The sequence below is a fragment of the Penicillium macrosclerotiorum genome, assembly GCF_028827735.1.
Source record: "Penicillium macrosclerotiorum strain IBT 26536 chromosome Unknown utg000006l_segment0_segment0, whole genome shotgun sequence".
In the NCBI taxonomy this organism is placed as follows: Eukaryota; Fungi; Ascomycota; class Eurotiomycetes; order Eurotiales; family Aspergillaceae; genus Penicillium; species Penicillium macrosclerotiorum.
In genome coordinates, this window is record NW_026643085.1 from 2,599,060 (window position 1) to 2,613,988 (window position 14,929).

The window sequence follows — 14,929 nt, forward strand, 5'->3', positions numbered from 1 at the left end:
GTGAGAAGATAGGCGGGGCAAGTAGCCGAGGCCTCATGGTAGCATGAAGTATCGTATCTTACAGACATCGTTTTGAATGATAATTTGAGTGGCCTTATTTCACTCATTAAGTCGATACTCCTTTGATCGAGAGCCCTTGATTCCAATCAAGCTTTTATTATCAAAATGACCACAAGTGGTACATTGGCGGAATTTGCCTGGACGGCTCTCTTGACAGCATGCACCAACTGGTCATGGACCTTCGTTATATCCAGTGCTGTGAGTAAATTTAATTCTAGACTTAATGTGCGTTGAGCCAACACGGACTAGATTGTACTTTGGACATCCTACGTACTGGTGCATGAGTTATTGGTGTCGCCGCTGGCGAAGTATCCTGGCCCCAAACTATGGGCTCTCTCGAATCTTCCATCCCAGATTAGCTTGATGAGAGGGCATCACCACCTCAAAATGCTTGCTCTCCACAATCACTATGGACCCATAGTTAGGACTGGACCGACAACTCTGTCTTTCAACACTGCAAAGGGGTTCCGGGATATCTATGGTTTCCGCCCGGGTGTACCGCAGTTCCCCAAAGACCCTAAAGTCTACGGCTCTTCGCTGATGCCCACCCGCGATGCAGTTGGTGGGTTCCTCAGCAATGAAGCTCATAGTAGACAGCGACGACTATTGGCGCACGGTTTCTCCGACCGATCGATTCGCGACTTGGAGCCGCGTATCATCATTTTCATGGATCTTTTCATTTCTCGCCTGCGTGACCAGGCGCGCCAGCACAAAAATGTGAATATTAAGGCATGGTTGGAGTTCGCTGCCTTTGACATTACCGGGGATCTTATGTTTGGCGAAACATTTGACTGCCTCCGTGATAGCCAGCTGCATCCGTGGATCGAGTTTATCTTTAGCAGTATCATGGGAACCACCATCCTCAGTGCGATACGCCATTTTCCCATACTCGCTATGTTACAAGAGATTTGCACCCCTTCTTGGTTCAGACAACAGTTGATGCAAAACTTCAAGCTTAGTGCGGAAAAGGCTGAGAGGCGAATAGCGCAAGGAATAGCCCGGGCGGATTTCATGTCGGCCATGCTGAAGAACGGGATAGCCGATGCCAGCAGCTCGCCGCAATCAATGCTAGGAGAGAAGCCTATTATTCAAATGTCTCGTCATGAGATTCATGCTAATTCAACTTTGTCAGTGGCCCTGGCCATCCACTGTGGTCGTTGAACTAATAAAATTTGTCTAGCATTATTCTTGCAGGGAGCGAGACCACCGCCACGGCCCTTTCCGGCTGTATCTACTACCTCTGCACCAACCCTTCTGCACTGAAAAGATTAATCGATGATGTGCGAGAAGAATTTTCAAATGATGTGGAGATAACCAATGCCAAATGCGCCAACCTGCCCTTCGTGGATGCTGTTATAGATGAGGGATTGCGACTATATTCCCCCATGGCGGCCCATCTACCCCGCGTTGTCCCTTCGGGAGGTGCAACGGTTGCCGGTAATTTCCTTCCTGAAGATGTCTGTACTCAATCCATCATAACTTGTATTGAAGGACAGTGGCTTACTTAGACAGACCAATGTTCACGTTCCGCACTATGCATCGTATATGAGCGAATCGAACTTTTTCCGTGCCAAAGAGTTCCTCCCGGAACGATGGCTGCAATCCGATCCCCAATTTGAAGCGGATCAAAGAGATACCTTGCAGCCATTCTCTTTGGGCGCCCGAAATTGCTTGGGGAAAAGGTGCTTCACTTGTCGATCCTATCGGAGATAGCGAATGCTGACCGATCATAGTCTGGCATACCTGGAGATGCGTCTCACAATTGTGAAACTAGTCTTCAATTTTGATCTGGAGTTATGCCCAGAGAGTAAGAAATGGAGTGATCAGCACTCATACTTTATCTGGCATAAGCCGGCTTTGATGGTGCGGCTAATAGATAGGTTTGCTGAGTAGCGTTTACCTGGACCTAATCTCACAGGTGGCCAAATCTTTGGTGAGAGATGGAGGAGTCAGATAGAAAAGCCGTGGATATATCTGAATAAGTAGATAGGAGACACACTAAATACAACGTATATTCTTTGAGTGAATTTCTTATATAGTTCTTATCTACAGCTTTGGTCCTTCTTCGCCTTGTGTCCACCGGAATAACGGATCCTGTCTCACCAGCGCCATTGCTTCAGGCTCCAGCACCAAGCGGATCTCCCAGGGCGCATCCTTAAACCGAGCTGGAAGGATCCACGCCGCGCTTCGGAATCGGGGATCCGGCACATCAAAATCTCTCACTCGGCCCAGAACAGAACCAAAATCTAATCGATAGGTGCCGATGGTGCGCAGACTACTTTGTCCAAACTCAGCAGGTCGCGATGCCGCCGAGATAGACCAGTCAGGTGAAGCATGGATATGCGCAAGATGTTGGCGCATGTATTCATTGTCAACAGAAGCATTCCCACGACGGATGAGCAACGCGATCTGCGCAAGATATGACAAGCGAGTCGCATCGACCGGAGTACGCGGCCCAACGGCCGAGGCCCCCGGAGTAGGATCCAAGAGCTCAGCGACAACTGATGAACTGCCTGCATCCACCATTTCGGCATTGGAAATGGGGCTTATAAGCGGAATAGTCATCACCGCGTTGCCCATGTAAGTGCGTGGCAGGGGTGGGCGCAATGCTGCCCGTACATCGATCGCAGTGCTGAGGCTTGATCGCGCAGATGGTTCCTCGGGCCCTCTAAGCATTGAACGGGCCCGTATCACGCATTGCCAGATCAATCCTAGAACGAGATCATTTCGGGAGAGATTGCTGTCGGAGATGCTATTTTGGGGTAGGTGGGCACTACACATACTCTTCAATTGCGATACACGGTCGGGCGACAGAACGAATTTGCGGCTGATTGGGACTTGTGATCCATCAGGCGGAGGCGTTCCCCAGGTTTGACCGGATCCAGGGCCTTTATTTTGAGGAATGATGGAAGTTGATGCTTGTAGAATCTGGTTGCGAGTGCTTTTCTCGTGAGCTGGGGTGGTGAGCAGGTCTTGAGGAGACAAACTGCCATCAGACGCATGGCAGCAGGAGGCCAATGCTTCGAGAACAAGACATTGGCCAATTCCATCGACAGCCATATGGTGAGCGCTACAACACAGGATGATTCCGTCCTCGAGGATGTTGGCTTGAAAGCGATAGACGGGACTGGAATCGGCCGTGGCGAAATGGAGCGGCAAGGGTAGGTATTCCTCCGTGAAGGTGTCATCATAGCAAATGACTTGCCCTTGGTCCGTTGCGGAAATATATTTTTGGGGATGATGTTTGATTGACAGCATTGGATACTGCTTCATTATTTTCACTGTTGAGGGCCGGACTTCGCGGACGTTCTGTCGACCTGGAACAGAGGTGTTCGAGGGGCCAACATTTCCTGTCAGAAAGGGCAGATGGGAAACCAACTGCGACACCGCGGCTTCCAAAACTGGAACAGCTTGAGCAGGATCCTTGAGGAGAAATGTCAAATAAGCAGTCATATGCATTGGAGGAGGAAGATAGTCCAAAGGCGTGAGGAGATAGGACTCGAAGGTGGGTGGGATGGCAGACGACTCCATATTGACTAGAGTCTGAAAACTGTGCAGAACTAAAGGTGATAATGTGAGTGTCCCAACAATTATTTGTGGTGGATTGTTTGAACATATATTAGCGGGAGAGTGTATCTTTACAACTTAGACTGGTCAAGCTCGCCTGTAATGCTTTGGAAGTCCAGCAGATGAATTCTCCATGGAAAGTAAATTATAACTCAGCCATACTGCTGAATACATTGATACAAGTGCTTACGAATCTTATGTGCCTCGTTTTTGCTCGATCTAAATGTGTGCAGCAGGATAAATATGGAAAGAGCTAGATGTGACCCGAAACAGTGCATATGCATGTGAGCTGTTGGCGCCTAATTGGTGGATACCTGACGAACTACCGGCACCATTTGCAGAATGAGGACTATCTGACCTGTTATTTTAGACCGCCCCACTTTTTATCATTGGACCCTATCTTCCCTTCAGACAGCTCAAACAGATGCCCGGACCGGGATCAATTTCACCATCAAAGCCGGCTTATCCCAAATCGTCCAGATCCGCTGGTTGGCAAACCAATTTTTGTTCTCAGGAACATTCTCAAAATCAAAATGCAGCATCAAGTTGCAGAGAATCAAGGCCATCATATACTGTGCCATCCTAATGTGCGCAGTAATATTAGTCCATTTTCTTGTTCGAGGTCTTAAAGGCCCACTTACTCCCGACCCACACAGTCTCTGGTTCCCACTGAAAATGGCTTACAAGCATCACGCTCATCGTCAATAAATTTCGCGTCAGGCTTTGCATCCCATCGCTCGGGTGCAAATTTTTCTGGATCGTAGAAGTTCGCAGCCGAGCGAAATGCAGCCAAGGAGGTAACATAGACCCGGACGCCTGGAGGCACCCATTGTCCCGCAATTGTGGCCCCAGGAGCTGGAACTATACGAGGAAGAATTCCTGGCACTGCAGCATAAGCACGAAGCGTTTCTTTCACGCATTTATCCAGCATCGGGAGGTCTTTGAGTGTTTTCATCTCGATATCGACTCGACTCTGGAACTTGGCGCGAACTTCATTCTGCACCTCGCGCAGGATTTTAGGCTCCCGCAGCATATGGGCCATGAAGCCGCTGAGTGCAGTGGAACTTGTCTCACTACCCGCCATCATAATGATTGGGGCAGTAGCACGGAATTCCCCCTCAGAGATGACGTTGGCCTCATTGCGGGACTCAATGAAGAAGTTCACGAGATCGGGACGCTTGACACCCGCGGCCAAACGCTGATCCAGCCGCTCGTTCAGCATCTTGAAATAACTTTCTCGCTCAGTCTTAATCAATCGTGGGAGCACCAGTCCAAAGAGGACTCGAAGTATGGGAAAGTCGGCCAGTGACGCGATGAGGGAAGCGCTGCGGATGACCCCCAGATGGCTCCGTACCCAGGGACGATAGGTTTCGTCATCTAGCAAATGCAAGGACTCTCCAAATTGGAGGTCACATACTGCATCAAATAGCGTGAAATTAAATATATCAACGATATCAATAGGCTGGTCTTTCTCTGCCTGTAGCTGAAGTTTATCCATCATGAGATGGACATGACTCAGGATCAGAGGCTCTTGTGCGGCAAGAGCTCGCTTAGATAGAGCTTGCGCGTAGAGGCGGCGCATTCGGGCATGGTCTTCGTTGTTGGCCGATAGGATTGAGTGAATCCCATTTGCGTCCTCGACTGCGCGGAAAAAAGTATTGTCGCGTGGCATTCCCGAAGGACGTGATGGGGTGCTTCCGTAGATGTCCTTCCAGGCACTGGCACAGGAGTAGCTCAGTTCATCGGGAGCCACGCGCACAACAGGGCCATATTTGGCATGTAGCCTTTTTAACCACCCCGTCGAATGGCCTGTGAGGACCCCGTAGACAATGGGCAGCCGACTGGCGGCCATGAGACGAGAGCCTGGATAACGTTTCAACGGATGGAAGAACACATTATAGATTGCAGAAAAGAAGTAATACTTCTCCCATTAGCTTAAGCAGAAGTGATGAAGCTGAAAGAAATATGCTCACAGGGATAAATATCACTACCACAGCCTTGAGAAGAAACAGCAACGTTAATTGCATTGTACCGGTATTGCATAGGACAGCGAAGCCAAGAGAGTGAAGTCTGGACCGAGAAAGGGGAAATTTGGACAGAGAGAATTATTTCCTGCGAGAAAAGAGAAGGTGGGATAGAGTAAAACCTCCGTCGCTATGATATGACCTTTCCCCGAAAAGAGACGAACAGCAAATGGTAGCCCCCTCTGCACTGGCACTTTATTTGACTGGCTGATTGCTACCAAAAAGGCATAATACGCACAGTTTCCTACAGATCCGAGGAAAGAAAACTGTTCCGTCTCTTTGCTCAATGCAGTAAGAAATTAAGGCAGTCGTAGGCTCTAAGAATATCTCGTTATCACATCAGTTATTCTTACGCTCTCGGCTAGAGCGGAACACGAAATCATGAATCCCACAGCATCGGATACACTACTGATGTGGCCTACAGAGTCTAGCTTCCATATACTGATACGTCGGTAAAAAGGGCCAACTTCCAGAACAAGGCATTGTTTAGAATGGACCGCCTAACGCTTGGAAGAAGGGAGAATCTCACAACGAACTTGCGGTCAGCACTGTAGATCCAGGATATTCCTATTTCCGCTCTACATAACCGCCCACCGTTTTATCCATGAAAGATAACACCGATATGTTCTCCACCAAACCAAGGGCCAAGAACTGTATGTGACAAGTACCAGAAGAATGCATGTAAGATTATTGATACCGCGAGAAATTTGCAGATTGAAGAAAATGCGATACTAATACTCGGAATACACTATTCTGATAGTCGATGTATATCGGTTTTCGTAATATGGAAGAAATTCGACCTAGAACTGGAGTTCTTTACGAGGTTGGCAACTATTCAGATGGATAAGCAGCGGACCCTGCGGTGCGCCTCGCGTCTTGGCGGATCCACGACTACAGGTGCTGCGTGCCACCAATCGGAACCTCGGTAGACAAACCGTCGGATTAACCGCGATAAGCATGCAAGTAAGCAGGACGGAGGACTTTCCTTTTCGGTCGATATCAAATAGCCCTACAAGAGGTAAAAGGCGACTTCACGTCAAACGCCGAGCAATACCACTAAAAGCTCATTAGATGGACCCAGCTTGGCTGTATGCATCGACTAAGACGCCGAGCATCGGCTTGATTTGAGTCACGGAGATGGTCATCGAGCGAAATAGGTATGTTCCGTGGGATGACCGCTGGCTGATAAAAGATTGATGTGAAATGGAAGGCAGAGCAATTTGTGCTTATGTCCTTGTTCGTAATCAGTTTTTATCCGAAAGTGCTTTCGAGTCTTGGTCTGATATATTATTTCCCAGCATCTATTCTAAGTTTCTACAACGACGGATATTTCTCTAAGACAAATCAAGAAAGTCCATCATGGACTCAATGTGGCAGGCCGTCAAGGCCTATTTTGGAGAGAACCCCATTCGACTGACAACCCATTGCTGCGAGCTTCAAGCACCTTCAGTCCGCAATGAGAATATCAATTTCGGCGTAGAGATCCCCGAGGACGTGATGGGGCTCTTCTCCGCCATCGGCGATACCGTTATGCCACCATGTACATGCGACAGCATGGATGCGCTGTGTCAGCATATTGATGACTTCATTCGCACCTCATCGGACCGGCGAAAAGAAGATTACAGCCTTCACAGTGGTAAGGTTGACCAGACAGCAGAGCAGGTTTGCCAATTTGCCATGCGTGACTCACTGCAATGGTGGACGATATGGCATGGTTCACTGGAGAATCACCAGTGGAAGCATTTATATCTGGCCTTCTGCACCATCTCCGATGACTTGGTGATACCACCGCAGGACTTGGCCAATGGCTCATTCCGCCTACTGGGCCATACCCTGGCTGAAGTCCTGGAAGGGCTGCGAGGCGAGGGTATCCATCCAAATGATATCCGGCTCCTAGAGATGTTGATCTGGCGCCAGTATATCATGCAGTATCTGGAGAAGATTGATACCGGCCTTCGCCCCTTAATATTGGGCAAGACTACTGTGATGACTCAATTCCGTGTCATGACTGCAGGTGTGCACAATGTGGCTATCATTCTGCTGGCAGCCCGTGGCATCCGATCCCAAGGGCCGAAGGATGCGGGCGTTGAGATGGCAGCTATTTGTGACTGCTTATCCATGGACATTGCTAAGGAAGCACTCGGTGTCCTGAAAGGAGAAAAGACTGAATCGGTCGCTGGCCGCAATCGGGCACAATTGAAACGCGAACTACGCTGGCTCTATGTCCGCTGTATTGAGTACCTTGACCTCCAGCCCAATGCCATGTTTCTTCGCCGCTATGCTACGGGGGCTTTATATTTGTGCCCATAATGGATCGATATCGCGAGCGAGCACAAAAGGGCGCCCGGACACCCTTGTCCATAGACTTGGACCGGCGGATTAACTCGTATCGAACCTTGGTCCCATCTGTCCCCCCAGTCTCTCATGGCTGGGAAAAAGGGTCTATTGCTATTCCTAAAGAAGGGCTAGCTAGTCTATGGGGCAATAGTCCTCGACTTGCTCTCAATTTTGTGGGCTCCGTGGTATGCTCTTGTGCGGTCATGTTCTTGCTCTTTGTCCTGTCGAGTGAGAAGGCTGACGTAGTTCATGCAATCACGAAATTGCCCTTCCTTGAATAAACTTAGTCAGGTTTTTGTGAAGTGATTCTTTATTTTCCAATCAATGAGAATTCATATTTGTGACAAGAAACCAACAAAGAGAAATATCTTTTTCATAGCTTACCTAGGCAGCGTTGATTCCAATCTTGGGGAAGGATGATGGCGAAGATATGACTACTTCTCGTGCAATTAATAAAGTCACATATCTAAAAATTATAGTTCCATGGTGTAGAAAGATAACATAAATGGACTTGAGAATGGTGAAAACAGGGCAAGAAATATTATGCAAACACCGACAAATAAAATGCCACTGGAATCAAACAGACCGATAAGCCAAAAAGCGAGTATCCCAGGCGCACTGGCAAGTTTCTTGATGCAGAGTGATTCCCAAATAGAGTTTTATTGGCAATGTCCGTCATGAGATGTTTCTGGTGCTTGCCACTGGCAGTCTTCGGGAAATCTGGACATATCTCTCCGTCGCCCACCCAAAATATATACTGCGGCGCTTTATGCCAACTCAATTCTTCACGCACCCAATCTCTTACCTCTTGATCTCGAACTTTACTGTGGGTTGCGGCCAGTTTAAGGAAGCAGCCTACCACTTGGCCGTATTTTTGGTCATTAACTCCAACAACGCTAGCCTCGACGATAGCTGGATGAAGTAGCAGTCGCTCTTCAATTTCGAGTGGGAACATATTTTCACCACCTGACAACCCCATTAAAATGAGTTAATAAAATAAGGGTCATTATTAAATGTCTTACCTCGAATAATGATATCTTTAGTTCGACCGCTGATATGGCAATAGCCTTCGGAATCCAAGCAGCACTGATCTCCAGTATGCATCCATAATCTGCCATCTGCGTCTAGTCGCATTGCTTCCTTGGTTTTTGATTCGTTATTGAAATATCCTCTTTGCAAGCCATAACCGCTGGTACACAGTTCTCCTTTCTCTCCTCGGGGAACAATCGTCCCATTCGGGTCTACAATCTTGGCTGAGGTATGCGGGAGAACTTTGCCCAAAGTGGTCATTGCCTTGTCCCTTGGATCATCAAGTGAAGTCATAAATGTCACAGGGCTTGTTTCAGTCATTCCGTACGCAATAAGCATACCATTGATGCCTAGTAGACTCTCCAGCCGACCCAGAAGTGTCTCTGAAACTGGAGATCCAGCCGCGAGTCCCGTTCGGACAGTCGTGATTTTGATCTGTTTAGCATCACAAATTTCCAATTCTGCCACAAACATTGTTGGTACGCCTAGTAGGGCGGTGGCCTTTTCCTGATCGACTGCCTGAATGACTTGATCGGCGTTAAAGTGATCCGAGGGAAAGACAATCGTACTGCCGTGGCTAAAGGCGTTGAGAAAACCAAGTACTAGACCAAAGGTATGGAATAATGGTGGCGGACAACAGACTATATCATTTGGGCCAAGACGCATGGCATCACCGACGAGACGTGCGTTGTTGATCAGACCACTTTGAAGAGTTAACAAGTTGCATCCATTAGAAACTTCAAGTATGTGCTTACCGATGGGAAAGCATGGACAATTTTGGCTCCCCACTCGTTCCAGAAGTGTACTGATAGCTGAGGTTGTCTGAAAGTCGCACGATTTGTTCAGCAAACTCCCGAAAATTGTCTTTATCTGTGCTCTTCGCTCCGGAGGCCAAAAAATCCTCATAACTTTGAATGTGTGCGTCTATGTTGGATTCACCAAAGCTCACAATCCCAGCTAACTCAGGTAGCTTTGTATTTGTATCAGAAAAGATGAGTGATTGTATATGCGCTGACAAACTGCGAGGACCTATAGTTGATGCGATGAACAGGAATCTACATGCTTTATTCTCACAAATTCAGTACGACATCGTCTCTAAACATGGTACCTGATGATCTAGAACTTACAACTTCTCTGCAAGGCTCTTACAAGCTCCGCTGGTGTGTAGGCGTTGTTCATTGGCAGGACTGGGCACCCTATTCTCCCCCCAGCAAGAAATACTTGAATATATTCGTATCGGTTCCCGGCCATGACCGCAATGCAGTCGCCGAGTCGCAATCCAGCACAGACCATGGCATTGGCTAGCGTTTTGCTGCTCTCCGCAAGGTCGTTAAAGGACAATCTCTTGTCCTGCCAAGGCGTCACAACTGCGATACGATCTCCGAAGTTGCGAGCTTGTTCCTCAATCAGATCTCCTAGCCTCTTGGACCAGAGTGCAGGCTCTTGCGGCCCGTGAACTATGGATAAATCTGCCATGTTATTGTCTGCTATAGCGCAAAAGAAAGAAAAAAGTTGTTTCTGGAGGCCTTCAAAAGACTTTGTTGATAAGGAGGAGATGAACAGAGCTTGGGAACGTAGCTTGCTGTTTCCCTTCTGCAAGCTGTCTCATGCATAAATTTTTCCTTTTTTTTTCGCTTGGAACCGACTAAAAAGATCTTGGGGACCTGAGGAATAGTCTTTGCAGACACGTAGCTCTGCTGACTGCAGCAGCCTAGGCGCATGCATGGTGGGGCTGGGAAGGAACTACTGGTTGTATGAAAGACGGATCGCTTGACCGTAAAAAGTCCCAGGAACGTACATTCCCGTATAGTACGAATATACGCAGTATGTAAATATTACCGTAATAAAAAATGAACATAGCGAATACTTCGGCAAATCCACCCGACAGACGCATCGTGTAGGACAGCCCTATAATAAATGTAATATGTACGCCCATCTATTCAACCATAATTGTCCCGATAACCTGCTTCATAGCTGGACTGATCACATTCATTGGCCAGCACTCCATTCTTATCACTTCATTTTGCTTTTCAATCTTTGGCCTCCATTTGCAAGTCGCGTGCCACAAGCTGCGAAGCTAGCGCTTTGAGATCAGATGGCGCATCGTTTTGATCCATGTGTAATTCGACAAACTGTAGATAGGATTAGAAATCTGCAAAGACATAATAGTATTGGAGAAAGCCTCACTTGAAGGATGCGATCACTATTGAATGATTGATCCTTGAGAAGAGCAGAAAGCTCGGCTTTGGTCCGAATTTGATGTGTCTGATATGATCGGCGATCGGCTCCAAACACTTCGAGAAGTTTCCGATACTGCCAGTCCTGGACATCATTGTAAGATTCATGCATGCCATGTATCAGCCGCTCCACGGTGTAGCCCTTGTTGCAGATCACGAATCTATGTAATTCAGCCTTTGAATTAATATGCTGTTCCGGGGCTACTCACATGATAGGCGTCAGGTTGTTTTTGACGATTGTACTCAGCTCCTGACAAGTGAACTGAAAGCTTCCGTCGCCGATAAAAAGAACAGTCCTTCGATCCGGTCGGTCTGAATCTTGGACCGCTGCTGCGGCCCCTTGGCAAGCGCCCAGGGAGTAGCCAACGCTGGCCCACACGTACTGGCTGATAAACGTGACTCCACGAGGAAACTTAGTAGACCATATCCCAAAGTTTGAGGTACCAGTCTCGGCTATAACCGTATCCTCAGGGCGTAACCAAGTGCTAAGCTTGGGCCATAGCCAGTCATGGGTCAGGTCTCCGGTATCCTCTCTGTTACTTAGAGTATGAAACATCCGCCTCAGCACGCCCTTCATCAACCCGTCTCCGTATACCGGCTCTGGATTGATAGCCACATTTGAGTTAGATGACATAAAGGAGTTGCCTGTTTCAAGAAGGGTCATTGTAGATGAGGGAGCCTCATTTTGAAATATGTCCACCGGAACAATATCTGAACAACGATGCAGGAGCGTTCGTAGAAGACCCGCACTATTGAGTCCCGGGTGAGGTTTGCCTTGTATATGAATCATTCCATCCTGAATCTCAACCATATTTGAGGGATCAAAATTCCATGATACCGATGCGACATTCAAGTCAGAATGAATATTTCCAATGGAAAGAACAAGGTCGGCTGACCGGACCTTCTGGGTAACATATGGATGAGAGCAGTCCCCTAAGTAAAGTCCACTGAAATTAGGATGTTGCTCATCGATAATACCTCTTCCGGATGGTGATAAATAGATTGGTAAGGCTAGATTTTCAGCCAAGGACTGTACCTCCTTCAATTTTGTGAAGCGCACATTATAACCCCCAAGTAAAAGGATAGGTTGCTTTGCGGCTCCCAGAGCCCTGAGAATAGCATCAGCGGCGTCGGTCTCAAGTGTATTATCATTTATGAAGGAGGCCGATAGATCCAATGGCCTTGCCAAATCTGCCCCCGGAACAGAGGCGTGAACCATATCGGTAGGTAGAATGATCGAAACCGGTCTACTAGTGCTCCAGCACTGGGCGATAGCATTGTCAATCAAGCTCGGGGCCATTTTTGCGCAATTTATCTGTACACTTTGGGCTACCGCTCCCTCTGACATCTTGGAAAGGGTTGCAAAATTTCCATCGCCTAGTGAATGATGCAGTAGCTTTTTTTGACGCTGCGAGTGTAGACTAGGTTGACCGACGATGTGCAAGATTGGAACGCGCTCGGCATATGCTCCGGCAATCGCATTCGAGGTCGACAGCTCTCCAACTCCAGCTACTGTCATTAAAGCAGATATTCCATTGACACGGGCATAACCGTCGGCAGCATATCCTATTTGAGGTCAGTTCCCTCTCGTCGATGACGGACGTGATATTTACCGGCGTTGAGTTCATTGCAATTTCCAATCCAGCGCAGTCCCGCTTTGGATATGTAATCGAGGGACGCTAAGTTGAAATCTCCTAAATAGCATGAGGGCATGAGCTGCGTTCCATCACATACACTTTGGGAGAGAAGGGTCTGTTTCTACCTGGTACACCATGAACTGATCGAATACCGACCTCTTTGATGCGGGCAAAGAGGTATTGAGCTACCGACACATTTATTCGCGACGACATGACCGAGAGATGGTTTCAGAAAACCCCTGACTTTTTCTCAAATTTATTCACCTTATCGCTCTTTTTAAATGGATGCGGTATGCGTTTCCTACATCACATATGTATCCTTATTGGATCGTTTTCATTACGCCCACGATCCATTTTGGTATGTTCAAAACGGTAAGATGTATTGCAATTTTTGATCTCGATACCGCACAATACAGGCAAGTGGGACTGAGGCTGAAGGGCAACAAAGATTACACCTGGTTTAAGGCCAACGATAGGCTGCAGTCAGCTGAGGGGCCTAGACAGAACGTGGCAGGGCAATAGAATGCGACAAAGTTCTTAATTATTATTTCGGTCGATAGAAGACAGTGTTGCCAGCGTGGCTTCTATATCAGATCGATCAGTCAGAAGTCCCGCTCGCTAGGAATCACTCTTTTATGTCTGCTGCTTTGGATCCACCTGAACTTGGATGCGCCGCTTTCCAATAAGGATGGCGATACATATCTCGTCAGCTCAAAGACAGTATGAACCATAATAATGTTGCTAGTAGCGGTATTTTCAACATGCTAAGCCTCAGCCATAGTTACTGAGGTGCCAAAAAGCGAAAAACCACAAACACAGGCGAGCTGCGCACCTCAAATTTCGATAGAAGATGAAAGAGAATACATGCATCTTTGATTCTTTTCAGGCCTTAGATCCTTCCAATAGCCTAGGCCAACGCATCGGTGGGAGCGTGTAGTCACCAGTGGCGTCACCACGCAGGCCCAACAATTCCCGTTCATCTTGGCCAGAAATCTCCCGCCACGGGTCTGTTTCCAAGATTAGAAAAATGAAGCAATATTTCTGCTATCTCGGCTAAAATAAAGGGAGAATAGCAGAGAAATGAACTCTATGATTGTGATTCTATGGAAGCTCCACAAATTGAGCTTGCGCCATTGCCCGATTAATGACCTTCGCCATCGAAATTACAGCGTCTTTCTTGAGTGGAATCTCGTGCCCCTGGTCGTGGATGAAGACCGATCGTTTTTCTGCCACACAGGCATTGCTAATCATTTGAGCCATTGCACGGTCCTTGTCCCCCGTGCCCCAGATATGTGCAGTTGGCAAGTCGATCAGTCCTTCAAAGGCCGCAGGATCTAGATAAACAAGTTGGCCATCCGCAAGTGCGTTGGCATCGTACACCCCCCAGGGATTAGAAAAGAAGATCCCAAATTTGAAAGGTAGCGGCTGTGTCTTGTTCCTCTTATTCTCCCGCTGCTTCTTAATCATCCAGCTAAGGGCAATGTTCGCACCCTGACTAAACCCCATCACGCCGTCGTAAGGACCCTCCGTTAGAATGTATTGCTCAAGGTTCTCAATTGCTTGGATACAGGAATCTGGCTTCGTCGGGTCGCAAATGGCGTACGTATTTTCGTCTCCCATCACATACTGATCAAGATCTACCACGTTTTTAGTCAGTCATTAAACCAAAAAAAATTGAATGCGAACGTACCTCTATCCTTCTCCCAAAGGACAGGCCCGTCGACAAAGTCGTAGCTGTAATCATCTCCAAGCTCATAACGTAGTGCAGCTTTCTAGTCTATTAGCGTTATCGAAATAGTGATGTTTCGGCCCAGGAATTACCAGTTTGCTGCTTGAAAATCTGTTTGGACAATATTTGTGAAATTAGACACGAATTATTGGTATAATGAGGCGACCTCACACGACAATTGCTCCCCATTCCATGTAGACTGCATTCAGTCAGAGAAGTTAACGTCAGGCACAGGAAAATACTTACCACAAGACACGCATGTTGGGCGATCAGGATGCGCAGCGGTAAAGAGAGGTCAATAAGGCCTCC

At 47.6% G+C, this 14,929-nt stretch overlaps 7 protein-coding genes across 7 annotated transcripts; 2 read left to right on the forward strand and 5 right to left on the reverse strand.

The window, feature by feature from the left end:
- Positions 1 to 165: 165 nt before the first annotated feature.
- N7462_006209 (cytochrome P450) lies at positions 166 to 1,953 on the forward strand (the record flags this gene model as incomplete). The annotated part of the gene is made up of 5 exons (XM_057077927.1): positions 166 to 258; positions 310 to 1,187; positions 1,241 to 1,517; positions 1,573 to 1,742; positions 1,794 to 1,953. 5 exons carry the CDS (start codon positions 166 to 168, stop codon positions 1,951 to 1,953), a joined length of 1,578 nt encoding a protein of 525 aa, XP_056933507.1.
- Positions 1,954 to 2,106: 153 nt separating this feature from the next.
- N7462_006210 (uncharacterized protein) lies at positions 2,107 to 3,591 on the reverse strand (the record flags this gene model as incomplete). Its single annotated transcript, XM_057077928.1, has 1 exon — positions 2,107 to 3,591. The coding sequence occupies one exon, from the start codon at positions 3,589 to 3,591 to the stop codon at positions 2,107 to 2,109; it is 1,485 nt and encodes a 494-aa protein (XP_056933508.1).
- A 452-nt stretch (positions 3,592 to 4,043) lies between these two features.
- Positions 4,044 to 5,479, reverse strand: N7462_006211 (cytochrome P450; the record flags this gene model as incomplete). Its single annotated transcript, XM_057077929.1, has 2 exons — positions 4,044 to 4,209; positions 4,269 to 5,479. 2 exons carry the CDS (start codon positions 5,477 to 5,479, stop codon positions 4,044 to 4,046), a joined length of 1,377 nt encoding a protein of 458 aa, XP_056933509.1.
- Positions 5,480 to 7,010: 1,531 nt separating this feature from the next.
- N7462_006212 (uncharacterized protein) lies at positions 7,011 to 7,961 on the forward strand (the record flags this gene model as incomplete). Its single annotated transcript, XM_057077930.1, has 1 exon — positions 7,011 to 7,961. The coding sequence occupies one exon, from the start codon at positions 7,011 to 7,013 to the stop codon at positions 7,959 to 7,961; it is 951 nt and encodes a 316-aa protein (XP_056933510.1).
- A 613-nt stretch (positions 7,962 to 8,574) lies between these two features.
- Positions 8,575 to 10,493, reverse strand: N7462_006213 (acetyl-CoA synthetase-like protein; the record flags this gene model as incomplete). Its single annotated transcript, XM_057077931.1, has 4 exons — positions 8,575 to 8,954; positions 9,011 to 9,720; positions 9,773 to 9,974; positions 10,145 to 10,493. Coding segments are annotated over 4 exons (1,641 nt in total), but the record flags the coding sequence as incomplete, so codon positions are not given.
- A 554-nt stretch (positions 10,494 to 11,047) lies between these two features.
- Positions 11,048 to 13,104, reverse strand: N7462_006214 (alpha-keto acid decarboxylase family protein; the record flags this gene model as incomplete). The annotated part of the gene is made up of 5 exons (XM_057077932.1): positions 11,048 to 11,149; positions 11,205 to 11,415; positions 11,464 to 12,820; positions 12,868 to 12,948; positions 13,017 to 13,104. The coding sequence occupies 5 exons, from the start codon at positions 13,102 to 13,104 to the stop codon at positions 11,048 to 11,050; spliced, it is 1,839 nt and encodes a 612-aa protein (XP_056933512.1).
- Positions 13,105 to 13,992: 888 nt separating this feature from the next.
- On the reverse strand, positions 13,993 to 14,880 carry N7462_006215 (uncharacterized protein; the record flags this gene model as incomplete). Its single annotated transcript, XM_057077933.1, has 4 exons — positions 13,993 to 14,528; positions 14,582 to 14,663; positions 14,792 to 14,819; positions 14,867 to 14,880. The coding sequence occupies 4 exons, from the start codon at positions 14,878 to 14,880 to the stop codon at positions 13,993 to 13,995; spliced, it is 660 nt and encodes a 219-aa protein (XP_056933513.1).
- Between the last annotated feature and the right edge of the window lie 49 nt (positions 14,881 to 14,929).